This window comes from Acanthochromis polyacanthus, chromosome 1, assembly GCF_021347895.1.
Source record: "Acanthochromis polyacanthus isolate Apoly-LR-REF ecotype Palm Island chromosome 1, KAUST_Apoly_ChrSc, whole genome shotgun sequence".
NCBI classification, from domain to species: Eukaryota; Metazoa; Chordata; class Actinopteri; family Pomacentridae; genus Acanthochromis; species Acanthochromis polyacanthus.
This window is the reverse complement of record NC_067113.1, coordinates 39,105,035-39,118,073: the sequence shown is the minus strand read 5'-3', so window position 1 is coordinate 39,118,073 and position 13,039 is coordinate 39,105,035. Positions and strand designations below refer to the sequence as shown.

General features: G+C 38.6%; 1 protein-coding gene across 1 annotated transcript in view; it reads right to left on the bottom strand.

Annotated features, from left to right (window-relative positions):
* Positions 1–567: 567 nt before the first annotated feature.
* LOC110955796 (myelin regulatory factor like) overlaps positions 568–13,039 on the bottom strand; it is a 29,597-nt gene continuing 17,125 nt past the window's right edge. The window contains exons 17-23 of the mRNA XM_051957953.1: positions 11,922–12,077; positions 11,788–11,835; positions 10,110–10,194; positions 9,938–10,012; positions 8,467–8,578; positions 1,440–1,511; positions 568–1,149 (exon numbers count right to left, since the gene is read on the bottom strand). Coding sequence (XP_051813913.1) covers positions 1,045–1,149; positions 1,440–1,511; positions 8,467–8,578; positions 9,938–10,012; positions 10,110–10,194; positions 11,788–11,835; positions 11,922–12,077 — 653 coding nt within the window. The 3' untranslated portion in view covers positions 568–1,044. The remainder of the gene's footprint in view (positions 1,150–1,439; positions 1,512–8,466; positions 8,579–9,937; positions 10,013–10,109; positions 10,195–11,787; positions 11,836–11,921; positions 12,078–13,039) is intronic.

The window sequence follows — 13,039 nt, the reverse complement described above, 5'->3', positions numbered from 1 at the left end:
TGGGCATGCGCACTTGCGGCAAAAGTTGTAAACAGAGACCAAGCTAATGTGTCCTCGATAATTGTTTGTTCAACTCGGTGGAGCATGCGTGTCAGTGAAGATACGAAACTATGACGCAAGCGTACCTGAAAAGTAGCGGATAGCCAGTAAACACGGAGCTGCAGATACGGCGTTTCAAAATCTTTCCACTCTGGAACCTGGTTTCAAAAATGATCGTTTACAGACCCCCAAAACGCCGTCTTCGTGTGGATGATACACAGATTCGGCAAGAAACTTATGCGTTTGGACCTCGGTTTGTCTTCGTGTGGATGGGGCCTTAGAAAGTTCCTTGAAGACGTCTCACCTCTCATCCAAGAGGCTTCTTTGCCACCAGAACTGAAGAAGCCTCTTGGATGAGAGGTGAGACGTCTTCAAGAAACTTTCTTAAGTCCAGTGGATTGATTTAAACTACTTTGGATTTAGACTAAATTATAGAAAAATAAAAGTTTGACGACCGAACACCAAAACTCTGAGATCAAAAATTTGAGTTTTATTCACAGAATTCATGAAATTCTCAAAAAGCCAACGACTAAAAACCAGAAAAACAAACACCTCATTCTTTTTGGATTCGCTTAAAGTTCAGGTTGACAAACTTTAAACGAGCAGTTTTCATACATCTTTGTTTTCAGAGTTTTACAGACAAAACTCTCCAGTTTCTCACAAGAAAACAAGCAAAGATTTGACAAAAGCCAGAAACTGCAGACTCACAAATGTTTTCAGTTTTTTTCCGAACCAAAAATTTCCACGTTTGACTTCAGATTAAAAGCTCGTCTTTAGAAGGTGGGATGCTGCTGGGCTCATGTTTTCATCGGTTAAATCTCAGATTAACTGTCAGACATGAGAGTAAAATACGTTAAATAGTACATCATCACAATGAGAAATGAATTACACCATCGACAATAAAAACACAACTGCAGCTTTAAAAAACAAACAACACAACGACAGGAAGTCAGCAGTTTCTCTGGTTGTGTCGGAAAAGCAAACATTTAAAATATAAAACTGGATTTAAATGTGTGTTTCTGTGTCCATGCAGCGTCTGTAGAAGTAGAAGTGGTAATCTGTGAAGAGCGCCCCCATGTAGTGATGGTCGGTAGTGCAGTCAGCTTGACCCTGAAGAAAGAAAACACTTAAATTAGTTAGATCAGTTGTTTAAATATAATAAAATACAGCCACATCATGATGCGTCACACAGAAAGCTGTTTTAACTCTGATCTAAGAGTCTTTCTTGTTATTTCTGATCAAAAAAAAAAGCTACGATTAATTCAATCCGCTGAACAGCACAGAGCACAGAGAAGCTACAACCAATACTTCCAGAGTCTTTCTGCTCATTAGGATCCATAAGTGGTGAAATGTGGAAGTTTAGTGTGATGTAAAGCAGGAAGAGAAATAAAGTTCCTTACAGCGACTGCAGAGCGGAAGTGATAGGAGCTGTGATAAAGATGAGCCACGTGAAGAGGCCACTCATGTTCCCCCTGCACAGACACAAAAACAACCACATTAAAGCTAAATGTTAGTCCAGGTGCAGCAATGATTCAGGATCAATGTGGTTACAAACAGGAAAACTGCACTGATGACTGGTTTCATGATCGGTTTTCTATCAACTGATGAATCATTTGGTTCATAAAACGACAGAAATTGGTGAAAAATGTCCGTTGCAACTTCTTAGCTGAACTTTTTCTGCCCATTAACGACTCAAAAGAGCCAAATTTCTTCATTATTAAAAGTGCTTTTTGATTGTAAGATGTCGAAATTTCTATGAAAACATTTAAAGATTTCACAAGCAGACACTGAACACTGTTAAAGTTTCACAATTTTTACAGTTTTTTTCATGATCAATTCTAATTAAATGTCAGAAAACAGTGAAAAATGCTCATCAGGCTTCTAAAAACCAAAGTGGATGCAGTCAAAATGCTAAAAAACAAACATTTGAGTGTTCAAAGGGTAAAGAAAAGCAGCAGAACTCCACAAATATGAACCTGAAACGGAGACATTTTTACCATATTATTAAATATTACACATTACTGTTTCACATTTAATACTGAGCTCTAAAACTGAAACTAAAGACGAGCCCAGTTTGAAGCTGGATTGTACCGTTTCTGTCCTACAGAAGGGACTTATTTATGTTGTGTGTCTGTTTGTTGTGTCTGTTGTGTTGTCATGCTGTTGTGTGTCTGTTTGTTGTGTCTGTTGTGTTGTCATGCTGTTGTGTGTCTGTCTGTTGTGTTGTCATGCTGTTGTGTGTCTGTCTGTTGTGTTTCTTGTGTCTGTTGTATTGTCATGCTGTTGTGTGTCTGTTGTGTTGTGTTTGTTGTGTCTGTAGTGTTGTCATGCTGTTGTGTGTCTGTCTGTTGTGTTTGTTGTGTCTGTTGTGTTGTCATGCTGTTGTGTATCTGTTTGTAGTGTTGTCATGCTGTTGTGTGTCTGTCTGTTCTGTTTGTTGTGTCTGTTGTATTGTCATGCTGTTGTGTGTCTGTTGTGTTGTCATGCTGTTGTGTGTCTGTCTGTTGTGTTGTCATGCTGTTGTGTGTCTGTTTGTTGTGTCTGTTGTGTTGTCATGCTGTTGTGTGTCTGTCTGTTGTGTTTGTTGTGTTGTCATTCTGTTGTGTGTCTGTCTGTTGTGTTGTCATACTGTTGTGTGTCTGTCTGTTGTGTTGTCATGCTGTTGTGTGTCTGTCTGTTGTGTTGTCATGCTGTTGTGTGTCTGTTGTGTTGTCATGCTGTTGTGTGTCTGTTTGTTGTGTCTGTTGTGTCTGTTGTATTGTCATGCTGTTGTGTGTCTGTTTGTTGTGTCTGTTGTGTTGTCATGCTGTTGTGTGTATGTTTGTTGTGTTTGTTGTGTTGTCATGCTGTTGTGTGTCTGTTGTGTTGTCATGCTGTTGTGTGTCTGTCTGTTGTGTTTGTTGTGTTGTCATTCTGTTGTGTGTCTGTCTGTTGTGTTGTCATGCTGTTGTGTGTCTGTTTGTTGTGTCTGTTGTGTTGTCATGCTGTTGTGTGTCTGTCTGTTGTGTTTGTTGTGTTGTCATTCTGTTGTGTGTCTGTCTGTTGTGTTGTCATACTGTTGTGTGTCTGTCTGTTGTGTTGTCATGCTGTTGTGTGTCTGTTGTGTTGTCATGCTGTTGTGTGTCTGTCTGTTGTGTTGTCATGCTGTTGTGTGTCTGTCTGTTGTATTTGTTGTGTCTGTTGTGTTGTCATGCTGTTGTATGTCTGTCTGTTGTGTTTGTTGTGTCTGTTGTATTGTCATGCTGTTGTGTGTCTGTTTGTTGTGTTTGTTGTGTTGTCATGCCGTTGTGTGTCTGTCTGTTGTGTTGTCATGCTGTTGTGTGTCTGTCTGTTGTGTTTGTTGTGTTGTCATTCTGTTGTGTGTCTGTCTGTTGTGTTGTCATGCTGTTGTGTGTCTGTTGTGTTTGTTGTGTTGTCATGCTGTTGTGTGTCTGTCTGTTGTGTTTGTTGTGTTGTCATTCTGTTGTGTGTCTGTCTGTTGTGTTGTCATACTGTTGTGTGTCTGTCTGTTGTGTTGTCATGCTGTTGTGTGTCTGTTGTGTTGTCATGCTGTTGTGTGTCTGTCTGTTGTGTTGTCATGCTGTTGTGTGTCTGTCTGTTGTATTTGTTGTGTCTGTTGTGTTGTCATGCTGTTGTATGTCTGTCTGTTGTGTTTGTTGTGTCTGTTGTATTGTCATGCTGTTGTGTGTCTGTTTGTTGTGTTTGTTGTGTTGTCATGCCGTTGTGTGTCTGTCTGTTGTGTTGTCATGCTGTTGTGTGTCTGTCTGTTGTGTTTGTTGTGTTGTCATACTGTTGTGTGTCTGTCTGTTGTGTTGTCATCCTGTTGTGTGTCTGTCTGTTGTATTTGTTGTGTCTGTAGTGTTGTCATGCTGTTGTGTGTCTATCTGTTGTGTTTGTTGTGTCTGTTATATTGTCATGCTGTTGTGTGTCTGTTTGTTGTGTCTGTTGTGTTGTCATGCTGTTGTGTGTCTGTCTGTTGTGTTGTCATGCTGTTGTGTGTCTGTTGTGTTGTGTTTCTTGTGTCTGTTGTATTGTCATGCTGTTGTGTGTCTGTTGTGTTGTGTTTGTTGTGTCTGTAGTGTTGTCATGCTGTTGTGTTGTCATGCTGTTGTGTGTCTGTCTGTTGTGTTTCTTGTGTCTGTTGTATTGTCATGCTGTTGTGTGTCCGTTGTGTTGTGTTTGTTGTGTCTGTAGTGTTGTCATGCTGTTGTGTGTCTGTCTGTTGTGTTGTCACGCTGTTGTGTCTGTTGTGTTGTCATGCTGTTGTGTATCTGTAGTGTTGTCATGCTGTTGTGTATCTGTAGTGTTGTCATGCTGTTGTGTGTCTGTCTGTTGTGTTTGTTGTGTCTGTTGTATTGTCATACTGTTGTGTGTCTGTTTGTAGTGTTGTCATGTTGTTGTGTGTCTGTCTGTTGTGTGTCTGTCTGTTGTGTTTGTTGTGTCTGTTGTGTATCTGTTTGTAGTGTTGTCATGCTGTTGTGTGTCTGTCTGTTGTGTTTGTTGTGTCTGTTGTATTGTCATGCTGTTGTGTGTCTGTTGTGTTGTCATGCTGTTGTGTGTCTGTTTGTTGTGTCTGTTTTTTTGTCATGCTGTTGTGTGTCTGTCTGTTGTGTTTGTTGTGTCTGTTGTATTGTCATGCTGTTGTGTGTATGTTTGTTGTGTTTGTTGTGTTGTCATGCTGTTGTATGTCTGTCTGTTGTGTTTGTTGTGTCTGTTGTATTGTCATGCTGTTGTGTGTCTGTTTGTTGTGTTTGTTGTGTTGTCATGCCGTTGTGTGTCTGTCTGTTGTGTTGTCATGCTGTTGTGTGTCTGTCTGTTGTGTTTGTTGTGTTGTCATTCTGTTGTGTGTCTGTCTGTTGTGTTGTCATGCTGTTGTGTGTCTGTTTGTTGTGTTTGTTGTGTTGTCATGCTGTTGTGTGTCTGTCTGTTGTGTTTGTTGTGTTGTCATTCTGTTGTGTGTCTGTCTGTTGTGTTGTCATACTGTTGTGTGTCTGTCTGTTGTGTTGTCATGCTGTTGTGTGTCTGTTGTGTTGTCATGCTGTTGTGTGTCTGTCTGTTGTGTTGTCATGCTGTTGTGTGTCTGTCTGTTGTATTTGTTGTGTCTGTTGTGTTGTCATGCTGTTGTATGTCTGTCTGTTGTGTTTGTTGTGTCTGTTGTATTGTCATGCTGTTGTGTGTCTGTTTGTTGTGTTTGTTGTGTTGTCATGCCGTTGTGTGTCTGTCTGTTGTGTTGTCATGCTGTTGTGTGTCTGTCTGTTGTGTTTGTTGTGTTGTCATACTGTTGTGTGTCTGTCTGTTGTGTTGTCATCCTGTTGTGTGTCTGTCTGTTGTATTTGTTGTGTCTGTAGTGTTGTCATGCTGTTGTGTGTCTGTCTGTTGTGTTTGTTGTGTCTGTTGTATTGTCATGCTGTTGTGTGTCTGTTTGTTGTGTCTGTTGTGTTGTCATGCTGTTGTGTGTCTGTCTGTTGTGTTGTCATGCTGTTGTGTGTCTGTTGTGTTGTGTTTCTTGTGTCTGTTGTATTGTCATGCTGTTGTGTGTCTGTTGTGTTGTGTTTGTTGTGTCTGTAGTGTTGTCATGCTGTTGTGTTGTCATGCTGTTGTGTGTCTGTCTGTTGTGTTTCTTGTGTCTGTTGTATTGTCATGCTGTTGTGTGTCCGTTGTGTTGTGTTTGTTGTGTCTGTAGTGTTGTCATGCTGTTGTGTGTCTGTCTGTTGTGTTTGTTGTGTCTGTTGTGTTGTCACGCTGTTGTGTCTGTTGTGTTGTCATGCTGTTGTGTATCTGTAGTGTTGTCATGCTGTTGTGTGTCTGTCTGTTGTGTTTGTTGTGTCTGTTGTATTGTCATACTGTTGTGTGTCTGTTTGTAGTGTTGTCATGTTGTTGTGTGTCTGTCTGTTGTGTGTCTGTCTGTTGTGTTTGTTGTGTCTGTTGTGTATCTGTTTGTAGTGTTGTCATGCTGTTGTGTGTCTGTCTGTTGTGTTTGTTGTGTCTGTTGTATTGTCATGTTGTTGTGTGTCTGTTGTGTTGTCATGCTGTTGTGTGTCTGTTTGTTGTGTCTGTTTTTTTGTCATGCTGTTGTGTGTCTGTCTGTTGTGTTTGTTGTGTCTGTTGTATTGTCATGCTGTTGTGTGTATGTTTGTTGTGTTTGTTGTGTTGTCATGCTGTTGTGTGTCTGTCTGTTGTGTTGTCATGCTGTTGTGTGTATGTTTGTTGTGTTTGTTGTGTTGTCATGCTGTTGTGTGTCTGTCTGTTGTGTTGTCATGCTGTTGTGTGTCTGTTGTGTTGTCATGCTGTTGTGTGTCTGTCTGTTGTGTTTGTTGTGTTGTCATACTGTTGTGTGTCTGTTTGTAGTGTTGTCATGCTGTTGTGTGTCTGTCTGTTGTGTTTGTTGTGTCTGTAGTGTTGTCATGCTGTTGTGTGTCTGTCTGTTGTGTTGTCATGCTGTTGTGTGTCTGTCTGTTGTATTTGTTGTGTCTGTAGTGTTGTCATGCTGTTGTGTGTCTGTCTGTTGTGTTTGTTGTGTCTGTAGTGTTGTCATGCTGTTGTGTGTCTGTCTGTTGTGTTTGTTGTGTCTGTAGTGTTGTCATACTGTTGTGTGTCTGTCTGTTGTGTTGTCATGCTGTTGTGTGTCTGTCTGTTGTATTTGTTGTGTCTGTAGTGTTGTCACGCTGTTGTGTCTGTTTGTTGTGTTGTCATACTGTTGTGTGTCTGTTTGTAGTGTTGTCATGCTGTTGTGTGTCTGTCTGTTGTGTCATGCTGTTGTGTGTCTGTCTGTTGTGTTTGTTGTGTCTGTTGTCATGCTGTTGTGTGTCTGTCTGTTCTGTTGTCATGCTGTTGTGTATCTGTTTGTAGTGTTGTCATGCTGTTGTGTGTCTGTCTGTTGTGTTTGTTGTGTCTGTAGTGTTGTCATGCTGTTGTGTGTCTGTCTGTTGTGTTTGTTGTGTCTGTTGTGTTGTCATGCTGTTGTGTGTCTGTCTGTTGTGTTGTCATGCTGTTGTGTATCTGTTTGTTGTGTTGTCATGCTGTTGTGTGTCTGTCTGTTGTGTTGTCATGCTGTTGTGTGTCTGTCTGTTGTGTTGTCATGCTGTTGTGTGTCTGTTTGTAGTGTTGTCATGCTGTTGTGTGTCTGTTTGTTGTGTCTGTTGTGTTGTCATGCTGTTGTGTGTCTGTCTGTTGTGTTGTCATGCTGTTGTGTGTCTGTCTGTTGTGTTGTCATGCTGTTGTGTGTCTGTTTGTAGTGTTGTCATGCTGTTGTGTGTCTGTTTGTTGTGTCTATTGTGTTGTCATGCTGTTGTGTGTCTGTCTGTTGTGTTGTCATGCTGTTGTGTGTCTGTTTGTAGTGTTGTCATGCTGTTGTGTATCTGTTTGTTGTGTTGTCATGCTGTTGTGTGTCTGTCTGTTGTGTTGTCATACTGTTGTGTGTCTGTTTGTAGTGTTGTCATGCTGTTGTGTGTCTGTTTGTTTTGTTGTCATGCTGTTGTGTATCTGTTTGTTGTGTTGTCATGCTGTTGTGTGTCTGTCTGTTGTGTTGTCATACTGTTGTGTGTCTGTTTGTAGTGTTGTCATGCTGTTGTGTGTCTGTCTGTTGTGTTTGTTGTGTCTGTAGTGTTGTCATGCTGTTGTGTGTCTGTCTGTTGTGTTTGTTGTGTCTGTTGTGTTGTCATGCTGTTGTGTGTCTGTCTGTTGTGTTGTCATGCTGTTGTGTGTCTGTCTGTTGTGTTGTCATGCTGTTGTGTGTCTGTCGTCGTGGCTGTGATTAGCGCCTCGTCGTCCCGTTCTCATGCTTCATTATTCATCAGTTTTCTCACTTTGCTGCTGAATTATGAACCGACTTATCGAAGTGAAACCTCCGTGACCCTCTGAACGACACAAACACAGAAACCTGAAGCAGCGACACACAAATGACCAACAACAATTCTAAATTTAAATAATTTAATATTCAAATTACTTTAAAAACACAGCACCATCACAGCTGCAATGAAAGTGATAAATGACATTATGGTTGCACTGTGCATCACTTTTTATTGATCTGTCCAAAGCCTTTGACACTGTTGGCCATGATATTTTAAAACTTTGACTTCTTCATTCGGGACTCTCGGTGCACACGATTGCTTGGTTTGCAAACTACCTCAGTAATAGTGCATTAAATATAACAGTCTGTGCTCTAAATATGTTAATGTCCACAAGGGGGTGCCGCAGGGCTGTGTATTAGGTCCCCTTTTATTCATTATTTATATAATGATCTGGGTATTAATTAATGGGTCAGATGCTAATTTGCACTTTTATGCTGATGACACAGTTCTTTACTGCTGTGGATCAACTCTTGTTCAGGCTGTTGAATCCCTGCAGAAAGCTTTTGCTGCATATTTATTTCCTGTGCAGTATATTTTTAGCGTTCTCCTGCATAAATGTGAATTTTCGTGTTCCTACCTGAGTGTTTGATGGATATCTGCTGCCGGTGACGGTGTTTTTATCCATCAGAGACGAGCAGGAAACAGATTCATCAAAACTGCACAGATGAACGACCAACAGCTCCGTAGAACTGAAGAGAAATAATAAAAAAATATATTAATATCTAGGAGTATTATAATATGATAAACAGAAGTTTAACCTGAACTCAAAAACAATCTTCAGGAGAATCAGATCTGACATCATAAACTGTATTTATACTGCAAAGTTCACAAGAACTGAAATAACTGGACAGAATTACAGTTACAGACGTGAATAAAAAAGTTTAAAATTATTATAATAAAACACACTCAGTCCATCTGAAAAAGTCTGATTTTAAGAACAATTTCTGCTCAATCATCTCTGCTTTGGATGCAATTTTTATTGCATGAAAAAAGCATTATTAAAATGGCATTGGTGAAGTTTTAATCCAGATAAATCAAATACTTTCTAGACATTGCTTTTGACAAATTCTCCTTGACCCACTTTCATCAGGTTTTTGCTCACATTTAAATTTGTTTCTGTTTCACATCATGTTTATTTTAGGCTGCTCAGTGGAGTAGTGGTTAGCACTTTCGCCTTGCAGCAAGAAGATCCCTGGTTCGACTCCCGGGGTGGGCCTGGGATCTTTCTGCATGGAGTTTGCATGTTCTCCCTGAGCATGCGTGGGTTTTCTCCGGGTACTCCGGCTTCCTCCCACAGTCCAAAAATATGCTGAGGTTAATTGAGTACTCTAAATTGTCCGTAGGTGTGAATGCGAGTGTGAGTGTTTGTCTGTGTATGTAGCCCTGTGACAGACTGGCGACCTGTCCAGGGTGTCCCCTGCCTTCGCCCAAGTCAGCTGGGATGGGCTCCAGCGCCCCCCGTGACCCTAGTGAGGATAAAGCGGTGTATAGAGGATGGATGTATCATGTTTATTTTAGTTATGGTAGGCACGGTGGTGGTGGCATCATGATGAAGCATGGTGGTGACATCATGATGAAGCATGGTGGTGGCAGTATCATGAATAAAGCATGGTGGTGACATCATGATGAAGCACGGTGGTGGCAGCATCATGATTAAGCATGGTGGTGACATCATCATGATGTGGTGCACAGGGGTGGCAGCATCATGATGTGAAGCACGGTGGTGGCAGCATCATGATGAAGCATGGTGGAGGCAGCATCATGATGAAGCATGGTGGTGGCAGCATCATGATGAAGCATGGTGGTGACGTCATGATGAAGCATGGTGGTGGCAGTATCACTGAAATTGTGTTGGAAGTATTTGATTTATTGATCTATACTTTCCCAGATGTCTTTTTGATTTTAAAAAGATGTTCTAGCAGAAGAACTCTGATGGACTGAGATCAAATAAACCAACAGTAGAATTGATGCAGTTCTAAAGTTCTACAGTCATGGTTCTATTAAGCGTCTCTTCAGATTTATTGTGTTTACAGCAGTTTTATTCTTACTTCATGATCAGAGTCACTCTCATGTTGTCGGGAACAAACTGACTGATTGGAACTCTGAAGACGAACCGGCCGGATCTGGAAACAAAACGTTCAATTAAAGACGTTTATTTCAGGATTCCTCCATGAATCAGGTTCTTCATAGTCATTTATATAAAGTTCTTCCAGTACTGACCCACACTGGTCCCTCAGACAGTATCTACCGTCGATCAGCTGCTGGTTCTCTTTGATCCTGAAGGACTGGATAGTCGTATTCGTCCCTGATGGAGAAACAAAAAATGAGATTAAAACACATTTTAAAGCACCTTTTCTTCAGCAAAAATCACCGAAATTACAACTTCTATTCAAGACAGAACCAAAACAAACTCAGAACAAATCCATAAATCATCCGGTTCTGTCAATAAAAACTATCAAATCTGAGTTTTAAGTCATTCTATCTCATTAACATCACTTCATTCTGCTTGATTTGTTCAATAAATCCCAGAAAATATAAACTTTCTGGATGAAAAAGTGAAATATTTCAGTTCAGAATCACCACCAGGCGCCAGTCAGTCAGTTACTGCAGCTTATACTGAATGTTAAATTATTTTGTTTATATTTAATTATAAACTATAATTTATATTATAACTTAAACCAGATGTCCAGTGGTTGGTTAAAATGGAAAAACAACTGTGATTGTAGAGGGACGTGGTTGTTAGAAAATCACATTTTTAAGACTGACATCAAAAAATAAAATAAAAAAAAGTTAATTAAATTAAATTGAAATGTCGAAAATAATCTTGTTCCACATTGTAGTTTTTATTTTTAAAAAAATTATGAAAATATGATAAAACAGTTGTCAAAAATAAAGCAAATATCGACAAAATAACAAAATTTCAAGCTGATTTAAATAAAATAAAACCTTAAAAGAACGACCAGTTGTGTTATTGTGTAGTCAACATGTAAACTGATATTTTTTTCTCTGAGACTGTACTCAATATTATGTTATTTAACAAAACAATTTTTATTAAACAACAGTTTAAAAATTATTTACCATTTTCAAACTTTAATATTTGATTTTTAAGTGATTTAAATACAGTAATTCATTGTAAAAGAACAAATTGTCATTTATTAAGCTACAGATTATTGATATTATTTACAGTTTTGCCAGGTTTTTCTGACAAATTAGCGTGTAAATAATATTTTTCTGTGATTTCACTGGATATCATCTGTGATTTAACAAAACAATTCTAAAAAAACAACAGTTTTAAAATGATTTACCAGTTTTCAAACTCTAATATCTATAATTTTTCTTTTAAAAAACAGCAATTATCTGTAAAATATTAGATTTTTATTGATTTAAATGCAGAAAAAGATAGTGAAAGAATAAATTGACATTCATAAAAGTACAGATTATTGACATTATTTAAATTTTGACACATTTGTATTTTGTTTTTTTAATTAACATGTAAAATAATACATTTAAAAATAACTGGGTGGTTTTATGTGTCATTTTACAAAACAAAGGTAAATCTGTAAATTTGAAATTAAAAATATATATTTAAAACTTTAACATGCAAAATTTGAAATAACGACAAATATTTGTCAAACAATTAATTTATTGTTGATTTAAATAAAGTAAAAATAGTGATTTTTAAATAAAACACTGTAAAAGTACAAATGGAAATTTTTGATTCACAGTTTTCGTGTGAATTATTACTTTTTTCTGGGATTTCTCCAGTTATCTGTAATTTTACAAGAATTAAAAAATCTATGAAATAGCTGCTAATTGTTAAAAATAATTAAAATAGGAATGAAGTTTTTGGCATGAAAACAAAATCTAAAAGAGGAAAATAAACCTTAAATGAACTCACAGTCTCTGGCACTTTTCAGATACTCATAAAGCTTTTCTCGTCTCATTTCTGTGGAACAGAAACACCAAATGTTAAACCATACTCCAGTAACGGTGACTAACGTACGTCATGTTTGTGTTTTTAGCCTCCATTACCGTCTAGATCGTCCTGATTGGTCGACTCGGTGGGCGACGCCATGGAGCTGTTGCTGCCCCCTGCAGGCGCTGGGCAGCAGTACACCTGATCACAGTACAGCAGATCACAGAAGTCCACATCTGGAGGCCACAGACCAGGAAGACTGGTGGGAGGGACTGGAACAGAGGAGGTAGCATCGGGAAAATTAGCTTCACTGTTAGCATCATGACTAGTATAAAGAAAGGCTTGAGTTAAGTAGAAAAAAGCTCAGAAATTCTTCAACTTTAGTGGAAAATGTTGGATTTTCTTCAAGGTGTTGCATTAAATCTCAGCATTTATCCCTCTGTGGTCATGAAACACAATGACTTAATTTTAAATTGAACCATTTATCAGAGAAACCTTAAATCTTCGAATCTCTCATGCAGAACTTGTCAGAAAAATTTGCCAAATTTGAGTTTATAATCATGATGCTCAGTCAAAGTTAATTCCATTTGTACCAGATTCTCTAAAAACGAAAAAACAAAATAAAAACTCTATGTTCCTCAGTTAAAATGATGGTGTAAATATAAGAAACTGAACATTTGTGGGCCCAGACTTGAACTTTGTGGAACTCCAAATGGGATTTTGGCTTTTAAACAGGTCGTAAAATAGTAGAGGATCCATGTTAGCACCTTGTGGAACTCTTTTCTAGATCCAAGCTGTAACTGAACATAATTTTACTGCTTCGTTTTAACATAAAAGTCTCCCAGTTGTAGTTGATTGGTCTCTAAAATGCTCTGATATCGCTTTTAGATGAGTTGTAAAATAGTAAAGGATCCATGTTAGCACCTTGCAGAATTCCAAAGACTGTTATACAGACCAATCCTCCAACTGTTTTTCCACGTCTATTTTTGCTTAGTTTTAACACAGGATTCTTCCAGTCGGAGTTGTTTGGTTTCGAAAATGTCAAAACTAAGAAGCAATGTTCCCAGACTTAAACCTTGTGGAACTCCAGATGGGATTGTACTCTGAAAGAAGTAATAAAGTCCTTTTTTTTTTTGCTTTTAAACGAGTTGTAAAACAGTTGAGGACCCATGTTAGAGCCTTGTGGAACTTCAAAAACTCTTTTACATCGAATTACTACTGCTATCACAGCAGT